The following is a 16,261-nucleotide window of genomic DNA, read 5'->3' as shown; positions in this document are numbered from 1 at the left end:
GCGCGAGTGGAATAATGATTTTATTAAAAACAATCAAGTAATATTGGCAGGCCTTGCTGATTTCCTTTTCAAGAGCAACCAGAAAACAATTTATGGTCGCTGCTTCTCAGGCATGGTATAATGGCTCATATACCATGGCCACTAAGCCAATCAAAACCCTGGAATTGCATTATACAATGATCCAGTTTTTAATAATATGCCTTTCGCTCGTAATCGATTAATCTCCTAGAGTGGATCTTCTATTTTCTTAAAAAATGTTAGTTTACAAAAAGATTGAAAAAAAAAAAGGATTAAAGTTCTGACCTGTCTGACAAGAATGGAGGCATTTGGATGAATAGGAATGCTGTTCTTAAGCTGAGCTGCTTCACGCATGAGAGCCCGCACTTTACCAGATCTAAAAGAAACACGCACACAATATAACTTTGAAACTGTTTGAAATTTTCACGCAAAATAACTGTGCTTATTAAAATGGCTCTATAAACGTTATTCTCATCACTTAAATTCTGCTCTCATCAGTTCTGCTAATTACTAGCCATTCTGGTGCCAACCTTAACCCGAGCCACGATTCGTCCCACTTGTTCGGCGCTTACTGGGCGTTGCACGATTTCCCGCGCTAGAAACCTTTTGCGTATTTTCCCGCTTCTTACCACCGGTTGCACGTTTCCCATGCTTAGCACGTGACGCCTTGCTTTCCCGCCGTGACCCTCTAAACGAAAACTAGTAGTTTAGGAGTTAAGTAGTTTAATAGCAGATACCTGGGACAAATTGGCTGACTGGCACAACTGCGAAAGGCATGGACGTCCTGAAATGAAAACAGAAATTTATATTATGATTCGTCTGCAAATCCCATAGACTGCCCACAATGAAATTTCTCTGGAGAAGCTATTGTTGCTATTACTGTTGCTTTCTATATTTGTCAACCAATCACATTTCATCTATAAATTAGTATCATTTTAAATATTGTAACCGTTTATATCAATTTTAACTTAGCTCATTGCGGCCCCTGAAGAAGGTTAGTTTTTGTCTAACCACAACTTGGGCAATAAAATTACCCTTTTTAGTTAGCTGTGCGACCAGCCTTGCATTGTAATAATAATAATCATCATAATCACAATAAACAAGCCAGCCTTACATTTAGTTTTACGTATTGTTGCTGTCACGGTTATTTGAGCTCTTTCTTTGATGGGAAAATTTAGGCAAACAATGTGGTCAATTTAAAAACGCCTTTACCTTAGGTTTTATAGCATTCAAAACCGTTGGATTCTTACCACAAGTTCGGCGGTGTCAAACTTGAGTGGTTCAAGAGCCTCTATATAAGCTTCATCTTCATTCCTTCCGCCACAAGCCCCCTCCCCACTCCCGACAGGTATCTCGTCTGGCGGAGCAAGTTCGCTCTCGTCTTCATATAATTCATCCTCACAGGTGGAGGGGTGACCTTCCTCTTGTGCTAACAATGACCCAACCTAGAGGATTCAGCAAATTTCATTCAAAAACCATTTCTGCGTTTAATTAATTTACTTCATTACTGCACAAATCTTTCGACAGCAACAAGCATACCTCCTGCAACAGCTTCCTCAAGTCTTGGATCACGTGATCTGGAGCTAGGTTCTCCCGCTGCACCACATGTAACGCTTTCTCAATGCTGAGCCTGCTGTAGTCAGGGTTAGCGGCGAGACATTTAACAAACTCGCCATCCTCACTGGCATTTGCCATGCGCACTAACGATGTCAAAATTTTAACAAGTAGATCACGTGGGTCAAATGAATACCTGGGAAAAGAAAAGACAAATAGAAGACATTTTTAATTATATATATTTTTTACAACGCAAAGTTTTGTGGAACCATAAGCAAAATAAAAAATATTCACGTATCTATTTGCAACTTACTTCTCCATATTTTGGACTTTCAAATCCACGCATTTACGGCCGCAAAGTGAATCCAAAAACCCGATAATCTAAAAACACATAGCAACATACAAAAATGGTTTAAATTTGCACAAGTATCTGCAAATGGCAAGAACCCATTGAGTCAGGGTGACCAATGTCTCGGTCACTAACTAGTCACCCACCCCTTCCCCTTTACACTCAACCTTGTATGTACCAGTAGTGTAGGTCTTACCGCTGCCGCTGCTCTCAGTGAGAGTGGAGACCGCGAGAAACAGCGCGCCACTTTGTCTTCTTCTGTAATTTTTTCCAGAAATGCCAGCGTTGCATTCGCCTGAAATAAAACATTGATGTGAATGTGAAACTCCAGTTTTGGTGAAGTTTGATGGCTAATGACATCCAGACGCGAACAGCAACAAGGACATGGTAGTTTATATTAGTGGTAGAGCTGGTACCGTGAAGACAAATTCACATTTTCACCCTCTTCTCCCTCCTCCTCCCCCAACACAGACTCACAAACAGACATACACTCCACCCCCAGTGTCGTCCAAGATTACTACGAGAACAAAGACTACCTTTCGGTTCAGCAGATACACATGAGTAGGCAACCTTTCGGGAGTCATCCACAAACTAGCGAAGGTTTAAAAATGTCATCTTTGCTTTATGGATTAAACATTATACTACAGCTTTACATACCATTTCCATGAAGGACTTAGAAACGTGCTCCTCGCTCCGTAGGAACTGTTCTTTTTCATGTCGTTGTTCGACACTCAGTTCTTTCCATTTTTCGTCTGTGGAAAAAAGAAGCTAACACATTATTGATGTCTTTTGGATTCATGTCAAAGCACCTCGCAAATCATAGATGTACACGTTTCTTACCACATTTCTTGGCACATTGTAATTTCCTCACGTTCGTAAGTCGTAGTAACCCGTCTTTTAACACGTAAAGAAGCGTGTCCAACACAGCACCTAGGAATGACTACATCAAAATACAACTATAAGACTCCTGATGACAAACAGTTAACACCCATACTATCATAGAGCCTTTCCATTTTCAAGAAATAGGCCAGCACCTTCCAAAGTGCGGCGCATTGTAAAGGATAGTCATGCTAATAAACGGTTTCAGTCTGAATGAAATAAAACAAATTGCCCTCCGATACCTACAATGTGTCAAATTTTCAAATGATTCTACTTAGGAAATACGAAATACAAAACAGGAAAATTCAGCTCCATAACTTTCAACTGATAAGTCACACTTTATCATTTTACCACAGAATAGAAAATTGGAACCACATCGCCATACACACAGTACACGTTCGACTGAAAGAAAGACGAAATCTTACCTGAAAACTTTCGCTCCCACATTCTTCCAAAATTGAAGGCAAGATGTCAGGTCTTTTCCACAGTGTTTCCAGCAACTTGACAATCTCAAATCTGAAAAAGTTGACATTGCTGGGTTACTCAACGTCTGTGTCCCCGGGATTACATAACCATGACGTTCGTCATGACTGGGTTTACATCTGGTTTGAAGGATGGGGTGAGAATTGCAATGCACCCTGAGTAACTTCACGGACGCACAGCAAGTGTATAACCGGGTATCGTATCATATACTTGGTATCCATTCATAATCTTGGGTGAAAAGAGGACAGTAGAAAAAAAAAAACAACAACAACAAAGAGGACGACGACGATAACACCAACTTCTTTTTTTCTTTACCTAAGAGTCCACTATTCCAATTATTTCGCGAAGATATCTCAGAGATATAGATTGCGACTTCCACCCTTTAACATCACAGCCTAATAGTGTGGAGTTGATATTTAAAACACGATATTATGTCAGCAATTGATATCACAGTGCTCACACCTGGCTGAAAATTTGTCAAACTCTTCCTTATCCACGTCCAGTCCCTCCACAATATCCACGGAACAGTAGGTATGAAGGAGGGCTGGGCAGAGCTTCTCTCTTACCAATGGACTCATTGCAACACAGGCCATCAGAGCACCTTCAATGCCACTATCAATCATAAAATAGCATTGTTAGTACAAACTAAGATCGATTTGCTGCTAGAGAAAAAGATCAAGCGCCAGCGAATTCCTTACCTTCCCCAACTTGTTGTCTCCAGTAACTTGTTTTTCCTGGAGAGGAAATTATGCAGATCATAAATACTCTCGCCTTGCGGGCACCTCGCTATTGCAGACACCCCGATAACACGGACAGCAACTAAACTTCCAGCAAAAATAAAATACAGGCGTTTGACTGAAATAAATTCCTGTTATCACTGACTTTCGCTATTAAGGACACTAACTCGCGGTCCCGAGGGTGTCCGTAATTAAGGGAGTTGACTGTATTCAGCAAATATTCAATAAAAGGGATTTTTTTCTTATTTGCCCATAAACAGCCACTGCCTATACTGTATTGTATGCAACCACACAGACTACAGCACACTTTATTGTCTCTAAAAGCACCCCATGGCATTTGAAAGCAGTGTTTGCATAATTAAAATGTACCTCTTATATCTGGAGCATATCTCAGCGAATGATAACAGCGCTGTAACAATTCTGGAGGCCGCGACAGGGCCCGGCATCAGGTCCCTGCGCCCAATGAGAGTCACACAGCAATCCACGAAAACACAGATCTACAAACGAAATAAAATACAACTGCGTCCAGAGGCGATATTATGGGAAAAATACTTTCAAATGAAGGCTATTGTGCCGGTAATACAACCCTGTGGTGCTGTTGATTATTCTTAGCTCTTGAGTCCGTGGATAAAATCCTAAAGGTGGCCAGTCAAATGAAAGTTATCGTAACAAGTTCGTGTAGCACTGTTTATTATCTTGTACAAAGGTAGTTGTAACTGTTTGAGGCTGTGGACTTAATCCTAACGATGATCTTCCAAAAACTCTTACTTTGTTTCGTCCACAGGGATGGTATAAGATAAAACCAACACTTACATCCAAACCCTTGAGAGCGCACGGTTTGTGTATAGCCACAAATCTGAACCAGGAACACATGTCTTTGACGTAGAACTCGGGAATATTAGCAAATATCTCCCGCTGTTTGGCGCGGATTTCATCTTGGGTCAAATCCTGAAATTAATTTTACCGAGTGTTTTTAAATTACCTTATACACCGTTATAGTAAAAGATACCACATAACTCACCATTTTATGTTGACGTATCAAATGAAACCAATGAACTTTATGAGAATGATGTATTACTCAGTCACTGACACAGGCATACTCGAAAAAAATCCGAGTGCTCCTATCAGGAGTCGAACCTAAGACCTTCCGATTACTAGTTTGGATGCTCTACCACTAAGCTACAGGAGACTCGTGGGAGTTAAGGCCATTAAACTAGGTTCATGGGACAAACATCCTGCATACTGCTAGGATTGGAATGTCGATGAGTGGCATATGCGCAATGGAATAAATGTGATGGTGCATTTGTATAAACTTCATGAAGGCAACTGAGGTAATTAAAACAACATATTATAAATGAGAGCATTAATTATTCTTAGTAATTCTTTTTTTAACATGCTTTTTAGGCCTTTTGATCTGTAATTTCATATGTTTCCATTAGTTCTAGATTTTGGCATTTTGTAATATCCTATTTTATGATGTTAAGTAAATCGTCATTCAGCCGGCCCGGGGACTGCAATGATTTATCTTAATAAAACTATCTATTTAAACTATCTATCTGTCTAGAACATTTGCCCATCAAATATGTACTAAGCTGTGTACAACATTTTCACCTGATTACTACAGATCTAACTGTTAAAAGAAATCTGATTCATTTGAGAAGAATATACCGTCAAGTTGAGACGGTAAATTCCTATAACGGACCCAGACTTAAATTTGTTACAACATAATGAGGAGAAGTAAGGAATTGATCAGGGCTACATCTTACCTGATTTTCAGATGCACAACTGTCGAGAAGATGGAGAAGCCACGCAGCACTTGTGATGTAAAACTCTGAACACAGTCTCATAAAATGCACATCCTGAAGACATGTTTCCCACTGAAGAACAAACAGCTACAGAAGGACACAGTAGTACGATTAACATGACGCAGCAACGACAAAAACAAAATTGCCCCTGTAGGCCGCCCCTGCATTGAAAGAAACTTGCTTGCAAATATTCGTTTCCACTCCTCCTCCGCCGCAGCACCACAGTTTCTTTATCAACCGCCTTATCTATCGAAACTTAACGCACTGAACCATCAGAATCGAAACAAAACCACAAGAGGTGACAAGCGCGGGGAAACGTACATAACTCAAGTAACGATTGCTTTGATGTCTGCTCTCATCAATTTATCAGTTGAAAACAAACAACGTCTTTTCTGCTTATGATTATGATTGGTAAATCAGTCGTGGCACTAAAATATTCTCTTAACTTTTTAAATAATTGTATGACAAGAAGCTAATGCAAATGCTTACTATTTTTCCAGCGAAATAAAAAATACCTCATTATTACAACTACCAATCAAACAATAAAACTTTTACCACAAGCAGTTTTCTCGCATCTGCTTCCCCGGGAGTACCTTCCTTCAATTCAGCATTCAAAGAGTAACTCCTTAAAATGACAAACACAGTGTACATGAATACAAAGAAGGGGCTCTGAGGTGAAACAGCACAAACACCACCTAACTGAAACTAACCTGGAAAGCTTGCTGTAGTGCTGAATTGTGGTGGTGAGACCAACATGCAAAGCACTGTGTGTGATGTGGAACATTTCTGTCATCAGCTTAAACTGGCCTGAAATAAACAACCCAAAATTGTATAGTCACCGAAGGTAGCCACAGAGAAAAAACGAAAACATTGTATATTTTATATAAGAGGGTTAGGTTCTAAAGAAACTGTGGTGGTGCGTCGGTGTGGAGTTTTATCACCATCGTTGAGAGAATCTTTTTACGGTGACCGGGCCACCTGTGTTGGCTAACTCTGTTGATAATAAAACCAAACAAAAAAATCGCTTTATTTAAGTGTCAATGTCTTTAGCGCAGAGCACTAATTGGGGACACTTTCCAAATCGGATTGGAATTTAGAAGTGTTGGTTTTTGAGGAGAGGGGAAAACCGAGGTACCCGGAGAAAAACCTCTCGGAGTTTAGACGAGAACCAACAAACAAACTCAACCCACATATGACGTCGAGTCCGGGATCGAACCCGGGCCACATTGGTGGGAGGCGAGAGCTCTCACCACTGCGCCATCCCTGCTCCCCCAAACATTATTTTGTATTGTATTTTACTTTGTAAATAAGAGAAGACAACAACAACTTGAGCTCTATTTCCATGGGCACAAATTGTTACAACGTTTTTTAGTTGTCTAAGCTCGAGTCAAACAAGCTCCACTTTCAACCAAAGGCCGCACTTGCTGAAGGTTATTACTATCAGTTCTTAACGAGAAGCCTAAAGGAATTAGCAGCTTAATACCTCGCCTAATCAACCAAAGTTTGGATGTGGCGATGCACTGATGCCTGTCAATACATATGAAGCTTCTTCATGGTATTTTTTATAGGTTTGGTATCTATTAAAGGTATTAAAAAAACTTTCCATACCCTTTACTTCCTCACAAGGGAACAGTACGTTACGTAGATCCGTTCTCTCTTCGCCCTCCGCGCCTGCATACAAAAACCAACAAAACTTACTGCGATAATTTTTCTTTTCAGTGTTTCGAGTTTTGTCATTCAGACAGTCACATCTATTCAATGACAATAAACAATGAGAATCGAAGCGCAAGAAGTAAACAGTGTCGGACAACGCGCGAAAGTCAAGAAACAGTGAAAAAGAAAGATTGGTTGAGAGAAACCCTTGTTTAAGGGGAAAGTTACACCTGAACGCCATTTTTCCGCCACTTGACATGGTTTTAATGGAAATATCTCGTTCGCGTTTCAAGTAATCCAAAAGCCCTATCATCACATTGTGAATCTGTGTTGTGGGATATTTTGTGAATTTTTGGGTGATTTTTGGGTATATTTGGGAGGAGTAGTTTTTCTAGAAAGATTGGTAAAATTAAGAGAAATAAGAAATATTGAAGATTTAGTGAAGATTTAAAATTGGAATTTGCACTTAATAATTAATAGACGGATACCAAGCTAGTCCACAAGCAACCTGGGGTGCTCTTGTGTGGGTATCAACTGTCTGTTAGTGTTCCAAAAATCATTTTCTTTCTTGTATCCCTTCTTAACATCTCTTCAAATTTCAATCAAATTTAGGCGTAACGCCCCCTTAATCCATCTCTGATGCTGATTGGAGTGTGACAATTTTACATGTTTTAGCACACTGTATACTTGACTTACCAATACGTCCACTGGCCAGGGTGCGTTCATTATCGAATCTCAGCCGGCAACGTTTTGAGTTGCAGTACTGAGGCTCTATCTGCTTGTGTTTTCCTTTTCCTTTGGACAGCAGGAATGAATCACACAGCAGTAGAGCTACTGAGCACAGATTCAACATAAAACCTATAAAATGGAAATCAAAGATTGCCTGTCACACAACATAAGTAACCATTTCTGTCCAGTCACAGAAAATTCAATTAACCCAAGGAGCCTATTAAAACTGTGAAGCAAAAACAACGAGAGTGTTGCTCTTAATTTCTCCTAACTGGCTTCTAAAGCGATTTTTTTGCTTGCACTTTTCTTTTCCCAAATCGCACCTGTAGCTACTCAGTCAGCACACGCCACGCGATAAGCGCACAATTTTGTCGCAAAACGTTCAACTTTCCTCCATCTTTTTCTCTGATTTTCAGTTGTTGCATCGTATGTGCGATGGCATGTTTCACGTGCAATTTTCGCTCTGGCGACGCGACAATTTTCGAAAAAACAATAGGTCATTTACAAATATCTATGATTTAATTTTGCTGACGTGTCATTTCTTTCTTCAAATTTTCCAAACATATCAAGAGCCAAATATCACGACTGCGATCCACAGCACCCAAGCTGTTCCATTGACCTTTGCCTCCTTTATTCGTTTCACGAAAACAGGTCAAAAACCTTGACGAGTTTCAAACCATCTTTGGCGTGCGTACAGTTTGCGAAACACTTTTTTTAGAATATAAGTTGAGATGGCTTTGTAACGTACCATCACCAGCCACTGTTGTCTTGAAATTATCTCTTGGCAAATTTGCTGTGAGTCTCAGATCATTTAGTGAAACAACACCGGCCAGCCACGCCAGAGCACTAGAGAAAAACAAAAGACAACTAAAATGATGCACGGTTTAATAAAAAAATATATGCTAACTGATGTTGTAATTTATAAAAAAGATTAACGTTGGATGTGAAAAATAGCCAGTGTCAAATACTATAAACGTTTTTTCAGCGTTTCTTCAGGAATCAGTACAGAAATATTTTTATTCGGAGCATTTTTCGCATTTGATTTGCCCATGTTCGACATCCTGACCAGTTTCCAGCTTCTGCGATTAAATGGTTCGATTCCTCGGCTATTTCGTGATTGTAATTTGTTGCGAGGAGACCAAAGCGCATACGCTAAGAGAACACAACAAATCAAGGATCCCTTATGGAGAAGGAAGGAACCAGGCCGCGGTTGTTCAAAGAGCGGATAACGCTATCCACTGGATAAATTCGCTATCCAGAGGATAAAATGTTCTCCAACCAATACGTTTATCCGCTGGATAGGGATTTATCCGCTGGATAAAGGTATCCGCTCTTTGAACAAACCGGGGCCAGATCGTCTTGAGATCACAACAGCAATCACAAGAGATTTGAAATCACATTTGCAATCGTCAATAAAACCGGATTAAAAATGGCCACTGTCAATGACCCTTACAAATATTATAACTGCAGAAGTGTTTCATCAAAAAACAGGGAAAATGAAAGAGGAGCTGACGACTGCCATTTCCGACTAGAATTTGTTCTAGGATCTTCCCTCTCACGTAGCCGTGTGAACCTTAGCGGGAATCTGATTCTGGAATGTAAACGGATACGAGATTTCATCTTACATTAAGTAACAAGCTTGTCTCCTACCTCTCCTTGGATATTTTCAACAGTTTCACGAACGCCTTGTAAACAACATTCTGGCAGGAATGAATGCCATCCATGATTTGAGACTGTAAAGTCAAAATGGAAAGTAAAGATAGTGAAGCTATATCAAGCGGCATAACAGTCATTTGTACCCTTCACGACCTTCACAATCACATTGCCGCAATTACCACCACAATCAGCAGACCTACGACTTGCTCCTGTCTGGCTTCGCATCTCATTCGGTAGAGCAATGGTTGATCAAATCCAGTGGTCGCAGGTTCGATTCCGAGGTCAAAGATTTTCTATTTACCTCATGTAGTCTCCCATTTGCTTGCCTGGGTTTACCCTTAGTAGGAGATTGGTGGGTTCAAATTAGCACTCTAACATACACCGCAAAATAAATTCTCTAATACATTTTTTGTCTCATTAAGTGCTAGCGGCACAACATGGCATTGTACCCTTCAGCCCTGCAATTACCCCCTCGTAGATCAGTCGGTAAAGCAACGGACGATCAAATCCGGAGGCCGTGAGTTCGTTTTCCACCGACGTCAAAGATTTTTCCTTTGCCTCGTGCCGTCTCCCAGTTCCTTACTAGGGCTAACGCTCAGTAAGAAATTCATGGGTTGACTTTAGCGCTTTAACATGCACTGCAGAGCTAATTCTCTGATCCATCATCCAAGCAGCTAAACTGCAAAGACTGTTTATTACAGATATCTTTTGGATCAGCTACAGTTTTAGCAAAGGAGTTGTTATATGATTGAAGGAAGCACCTGAAGTTGATCCACGTCACTCCGAAATGCCTGAGGAAAATGTGGCAACTCAAGAAAACATGAAGCAACGCGGGACTTGTCCAGCTTGGCATCAACTGTAGACAATTTCAGGAATGAAGAAAACAGGGACCTCTCTTGAAAGAAGACACCCTGCAAACAAAACATACGGGCTAATGGTGACAAGTCCAAACGATGACTTACTGAAAAAGTGCTGGAAAATAATTACCAGTTCTTTCATTCCACAGTCCAGTTCTCGTTCAAGGGCCTCAGCAAGAAACTCGGTCATGGAAGGCTAAATTAAAACGAAAACAAAAAAAGAAATGCACAGTGCTTTTGACATAGTGAATACAAAATATAAGTGAAAAGCATATTGGTTTATTTAAAAGTATTGTAATACCTGAGAAAGAAGAATCTCCAGTCCTCTGAAAATACTCTTGCACTCCAGTGTTATCTCATTTATTCTAAGGAAAGAGGGCAGCAAAATGTGTCTAGCTATTAGAGACAACGTTATCACATAAAACGATATTAAAACACCACTAATTACTGCGCCTTATGATACGGACTCTGAACTTCAACCCCAACTGACAGTTTGCGTGTTTTACTGCTGTCAATCATAATTACGGTGACAACCGGCTGGCCGCAAAAATACAGAAACCGACAAAGTGGATGGAAATCGACCAATCACAGCGCAAGAACATGACGTTTTGACCCTGCTGAGCCAAACGTTTTTGTTTTCTAACAGGTCCGCTGCAGTGATTGACGGCAGTGAAAAGCACAACAGTGGGTTGAATCTTGAACTTCAGAGTCTGCATGCTATTTATTTATTTATTTATTTGTTTATTTATTTATTCATAGGCACAGTAAAACACTGATGTTCCTCATCATTATCATTGTCACTTGATGGAACAGAAAATGTGTTCAGATGTTAGTACCTCTTAACTTGCGTAACTTGTCTTCCTCCCACAGTTACCTTCAATACAAAACAGAAATAGAAATGATGTATTATTGATGTATTATTGACTCTTCGCTTATTACCACTAACCTATGACAGGGAAATCAGAGATACTGTCTTTCTCTATAATTATTATAATTATTATTGATCTACCGACTTAAACATTGATCTATTTATACTTTTGCCCCACATGATCGTTCTCGCACTCAAAACCCTACTCTGATGTTAAAACCTGTTCACTGAAGAACTTCTACTTTTCGGGCCTCGTTTTTCAACAGAACTGTAAAACCCTGGAATACTATCTGCAATCTTGCCTCTCCGGACAAGTATTTTAGTCTAAGTATTTTTAAGAATTTTCTATGTGCCACCTATTTTACCTTATTAGATACCACCTTTGACACAGACATGCCTTGCACCTAGTTCCTCTTCCGCGACTGCCTGTGCCACTGTTCATAATGGTTTTTGTTTTTGCACTACATGACCCTACATGTTAGTTGTGAATATCCCTGTTTTAAATCTTTTTTTTTATTTTAATTTTTAATTATTTGTTGCCTATTATACAAATACATATTTATTCAGGACCCCTCTGAAAACCACACCTAATATTATTGTTATTATTATTATTATTATTATTATTATTATTGTTATTGTTATTGTTATTATTATTATTATTTTTCATACCATTTCAACAAAGGTATCTTTGACTTCTGAATCATGTTTTCCTTTGTCCAGTAATCTCCTAAGAAGTTCTGCATTCACTGTCACACCATCACATGACCAGCCACCGACACTTGACAGAAAAAACTGAGATGGCGCCTAATAAACATAAAGAATTCTCAGTCGTGACATGAACACAAAAACCCATTGTTTAGAATTCCCTTGTAACATGGGCTAATAAAATAATACCTGTCCATGGCTATTCTCATCACTTGCAAAGGTAACGTTCTGTGTTCAAACCAAACGTTCAGCATGTTCTGTGTGTATGTGATTATACTGAAATATCTCAAGGTGTTTAATAAGACCTGAATTCATCAAGGTGTTAAAAATTTCACAAAAAAAGTCAAGGGAGCCCCCAAAAAACTGATTTATTCCTTACATATCTAAATGATTAATTCATTTAGATAGATTGGGCAATTCCAGAAAATATCCATACCCAACAACGGACGGCTTCCATGTTTTAACCCCCCCTTGCCATCGGAAATTCCAAAATGCGTTACCCCCACATGCCCTCAGAATTCCATAATCGTGAACCCCCCCTCCCTTCAGAATTTCCGGTTTTTCTGGGAAGTACATTTTCGACTTTAGCAACGCCTATATAAAAAAAAGGAACATGAATTTATGCCTCCTCAGGGCTGTGATCTAGCGGCGCTAGGCGACAAGCTTTACTCTTCAGCGACAAGAAAAACCTACCGCTAGTGGCCAGGCTGTGAAATTTTCTTTTTTAAGTCCGAATTTGGTTATAATAATAAACACCATTTACGGCAGTTTTACTCCTCTTTGTTTTCTTGTGCCATTCAACTCCTTTAGGAAAAGAAGGAAACTAGAACAACGCATTGGATGAAAACAAAAATTATTTCTTTTCACCCCTTGTTTTATACACGTACAAAATCCATAGAATGTCTGGGATCCCAGGACTCCTCGCCTGCTTCAGTCGGCTTCAGTTTCCGAACCAAAAATTCAATTAAATTGTATTTGTGATTCCAGGCGCTATCAAGAGAAAACTTGTGATTTCAATTACCACATTACGAATACCTAGTCTTAACTATTTCAAACTCTTATAGCGAGGAAGAAGAAAACCCATTGTCAATAACATTGAAAACAACTTTATGCAAATTTATCAGTGATGTGTGATGCGCGTCTTGAATGTTCGATTCCACGTGCCCGAGTCCCTCACGAGTAAACATACATCGTTGCTATTTTGTAATTATCTACTTTATTTACAAAATGTTACTGAAAAAAGTAGCAGTCATTAACCTAAACCCTCATACAAGAGCAGCCTTCCAATCGATCGACTCTTACGCCGGAGCACGCACGTGGACAAGATTGCGGCTTTTTCGCGGAATGTAACACGATCGCTTCTGAAATATCTTTGCTGCGCAAGATTATACTTGATGGCTATCTCTAAAACAGGGAACGGGGAACGAAGGAATGGGGAATGGGGAACGGGGAACGGGGAATCTCTAAAATAGGGAATCTCTAAAAGGGGGAATCTCTAAAATAGGGAATTTCTAAAAGGGGGAATCCCTAAAACAGGGAATCTAAAACGGGGAATCCCTAAAACAGGGAATCTCTAAAAGGGGGAATCTCTAAAATGGGGAATCTCTAAAACAGGGAATCTCTAAAAGGGGGAATCTCTAAAATGGGGAATCTCAAAAAGGGGGAATCTCTAAATAGGGAATTTCTAAAAGACATGTCTAATCTTAACACGTTCTTGCAGCCATTTCCCGCCATTTGGTACTACTTTGAGAGAATTTGCCTTTTTTGATATAACGAAGCAGAGGCTATTAAACCTTATATTCTCATTGCTAGTTAATTACGCCATGAAATGTAACCCGGCCAGACACAATAAAAACACTTAGCATTTGGGTGGTTTCCGGCCTACGTCAGACATGTCCCGATCCCAGACATACTTCTGGTACCTGGGTGATAACATCATTGATAAGGTGAATTTTTCCTTGACCGGTGAAACCTTTTTTTTTTCTTGAAAAACATTGATGACGTTTGTTGCAACTTTCGAAAGGCATAATAGGAAATTGGTTAGCTTTACACATAAGAAAGGGCTATTTTGTTAGACATCATTGTAAGGCCATTAAGGCTGATGGATCAATCGTAACACAAACAACACCTCCCCACGAAGATATTGCGGCAAGCGACGACAACAATTTATTTTTATCTTATATATCTAGTAATTATGACAACGACTGTCAATAATATAATTAGTTGTTGGCAAATGCTGTAAATGCGAAAGGTCTCTTAGCAAAAACTCCACTTCTAAATAGTTCATAGATTTATCCAGTTTGTTGATAGATTCTCCCGTTTAGATATTCCCCCTTTTTGAGATTCCCCATTTTAGAGATTCCCCCTTTTAGAGATTCCCCATTTTAGAGATTCCCTATTTTAGAGATTCCCCCTTTTAGAGATTCCCTATTTTAGAGATTCCCCATTCCCCGTTCCCCATTCCCCATTCCCCATTCCCCATTCCTCCGTTCCCCGTTCCTTGTTTTAGAGATAGCCTATACTTGATTGTACTTGAATCTTTCGAATGAAAACTTCGGAAAAAGCATTTCCTTATTTAAAAACGTACAACGTCTACGGTAGAATTCGGCAAGAAACCGGGGAAACTTCAACGTGGCCGCTCGCTTGCCTTTGAGCAGACTTTGTTTACATCTTCGGCGTAGCGTTACAAATTTGCATAAATATTATCGAGATCATCGAATCTCAAAAGGCGATCTCACGTTTTCTTCATTTCAAATTGTAACCGTGTCTTCCTCTCAAAGATGACTGGAATACCTGTCCCCTAAACCCAGTAATAAACAGGGAAGGAAGCGAAACTAAAAGATTGCGACTTTTTCGGCCGCTGTTTCACAAGCTGAGAATGGAAACACGCGCGATTGCTACCAGTACGCTGCACATAATTATGCTTGATTGTACTTTAATCTTTCGAATCAAAACTTCGAAAACAACATTTCTTTGATTAAAAAACGCGCAATAGCCCCCCCATGCCCTCAGAATTCCATAATCGTGAACCCCCCCTCCCCTTCGGAAATCCTAAAAGCCGTCCGTGGTATGGTATGGATATTTTCTGGAATCGCCCATTACAGTGTAGATAGATTATTTAGATTTATTTTTGGGTATCCGTTCATGAACTGTAACAAAATCTTGCTATCCAGAAAATCTACCGGAAACTTTTTTGACCCTGACAGTTTTCAAATTGCTTATTTCAAACCCAAAATGGCCTTCACACCTTCATAACCTCAGTAGTATCCCCACCCTGCCCCCCCCCCACCCCCCTGAGAGAGATAGCTGGCTTGATACTGAATGGATCAGAGCACTAAGGAATATACAGTCATGTAGTTTAACCTTTTGATTGAGACACTGTTATGGGGGGGGGAGGCATGTTCAACTTGTTCAAATGTCTGTTTATACAGATGTAGCTATGAGATTGACGAAAACTCATTGTGTCAAGTTTCATGCCCAAGTTTACACTAAAGTTGTCAGCCCGTGTGAGGCAGACATTACAGCTCTACTAATGAGGGTCATTGATCAGTGAACTGAATAAGGAACAAAAAACTGTTCTGCATACTTCAGCTTGACCAGACTGAACAAATTCTGACCACAAGTCTTCCTCAACTGAAGTGGGACTTGCTGCAGCTGCAAAACGTAGAGAAATAATAAGAATGTTATACAGTGGAACCTCTCATAAGTGGACACCGCAAAAAAGGTGTCTGTAACTGGAGATGGTCGCTTACTAGCTAGAATGGTTCTTGTAAGCGACCACTAGAGTTGTAAGGGATAGATGGCTGCTTACGGGAGCTTGCCCAGCTAACAACAAACATTGGGAATGCAAAAAAAATTCCACCGTATTACATTTTTTTGGTTTTATTGCTTTATGCAATGCCGTGATAATGGCGATAACTGTATTTTAAAATGCACTGTACAATTGATTTATTATGATGAACACCGAT

The 16,261-nt window shown here is 39.8% G+C and overlaps 1 protein-coding gene across 1 annotated transcript in view; it reads right to left on the bottom strand.

The window, feature by feature from the left end:
- Positions 1 to 16,261, bottom strand: part of LOC146456317 (uncharacterized) — a 28,189-nt gene that overhangs the window by 4,415 nt on the left and 7,513 nt on the right. The window contains exons 12-37 of the mRNA XM_085093211.1: positions 15,880 to 15,947; positions 12,258 to 12,392; positions 11,557 to 11,594; positions 11,022 to 11,085; positions 10,851 to 10,916; positions 10,625 to 10,774; positions 9,858 to 9,940; positions 8,956 to 9,053; positions 8,175 to 8,336; positions 7,434 to 7,496; positions 6,536 to 6,632; positions 6,381 to 6,450; positions 5,787 to 5,912; positions 4,834 to 4,968; positions 4,390 to 4,517; positions 3,982 to 4,017; positions 3,746 to 3,895; positions 3,226 to 3,316; positions 2,762 to 2,861; positions 2,579 to 2,673; positions 2,118 to 2,216; positions 1,886 to 1,953; positions 1,558 to 1,768; positions 1,269 to 1,463; positions 756 to 802; positions 304 to 394 (exon numbers count right to left, since the gene is read on the bottom strand). Coding sequence (XP_084949337.1) covers positions 304 to 394; positions 756 to 802; positions 1,269 to 1,463; positions 1,558 to 1,768; positions 1,886 to 1,953; positions 2,118 to 2,216; positions 2,579 to 2,673; positions 2,762 to 2,861; positions 3,226 to 3,316; positions 3,746 to 3,895; positions 3,982 to 4,017; positions 4,390 to 4,517; positions 4,834 to 4,968; positions 5,787 to 5,912; positions 6,381 to 6,450; positions 6,536 to 6,632; positions 7,434 to 7,496; positions 8,175 to 8,336; positions 8,956 to 9,053; positions 9,858 to 9,940; positions 10,625 to 10,774; positions 10,851 to 10,916; positions 11,022 to 11,085; positions 11,557 to 11,594; positions 12,258 to 12,392; positions 15,880 to 15,947 — 2,666 coding nt within the window. The remainder of the gene's footprint in view (positions 1 to 303; positions 395 to 755; positions 803 to 1,268; positions 1,464 to 1,557; positions 1,769 to 1,885; positions 1,954 to 2,117; positions 2,217 to 2,578; positions 2,674 to 2,761; positions 2,862 to 3,225; positions 3,317 to 3,745; positions 3,896 to 3,981; positions 4,018 to 4,389; positions 4,518 to 4,833; positions 4,969 to 5,786; positions 5,913 to 6,380; positions 6,451 to 6,535; positions 6,633 to 7,433; positions 7,497 to 8,174; positions 8,337 to 8,955; positions 9,054 to 9,857; positions 9,941 to 10,624; positions 10,775 to 10,850; positions 10,917 to 11,021; positions 11,086 to 11,556; positions 11,595 to 12,257; positions 12,393 to 15,879; positions 15,948 to 16,261) is intronic.

Source organism: Pavona decussata, unplaced genomic scaffold (assembly GCF_977016875.1).
Source record: "Pavona decussata unplaced genomic scaffold, jaPavDecu1.1 SCAFFOLD_258, whole genome shotgun sequence".
NCBI lineage: Eukaryota > Metazoa > Cnidaria > Anthozoa > Scleractinia > Agariciidae > Pavona > Pavona decussata.
Note: the sequence above shows the minus strand (reverse complement) of the source record. Positions and strands in the feature narration are given on the sequence as shown.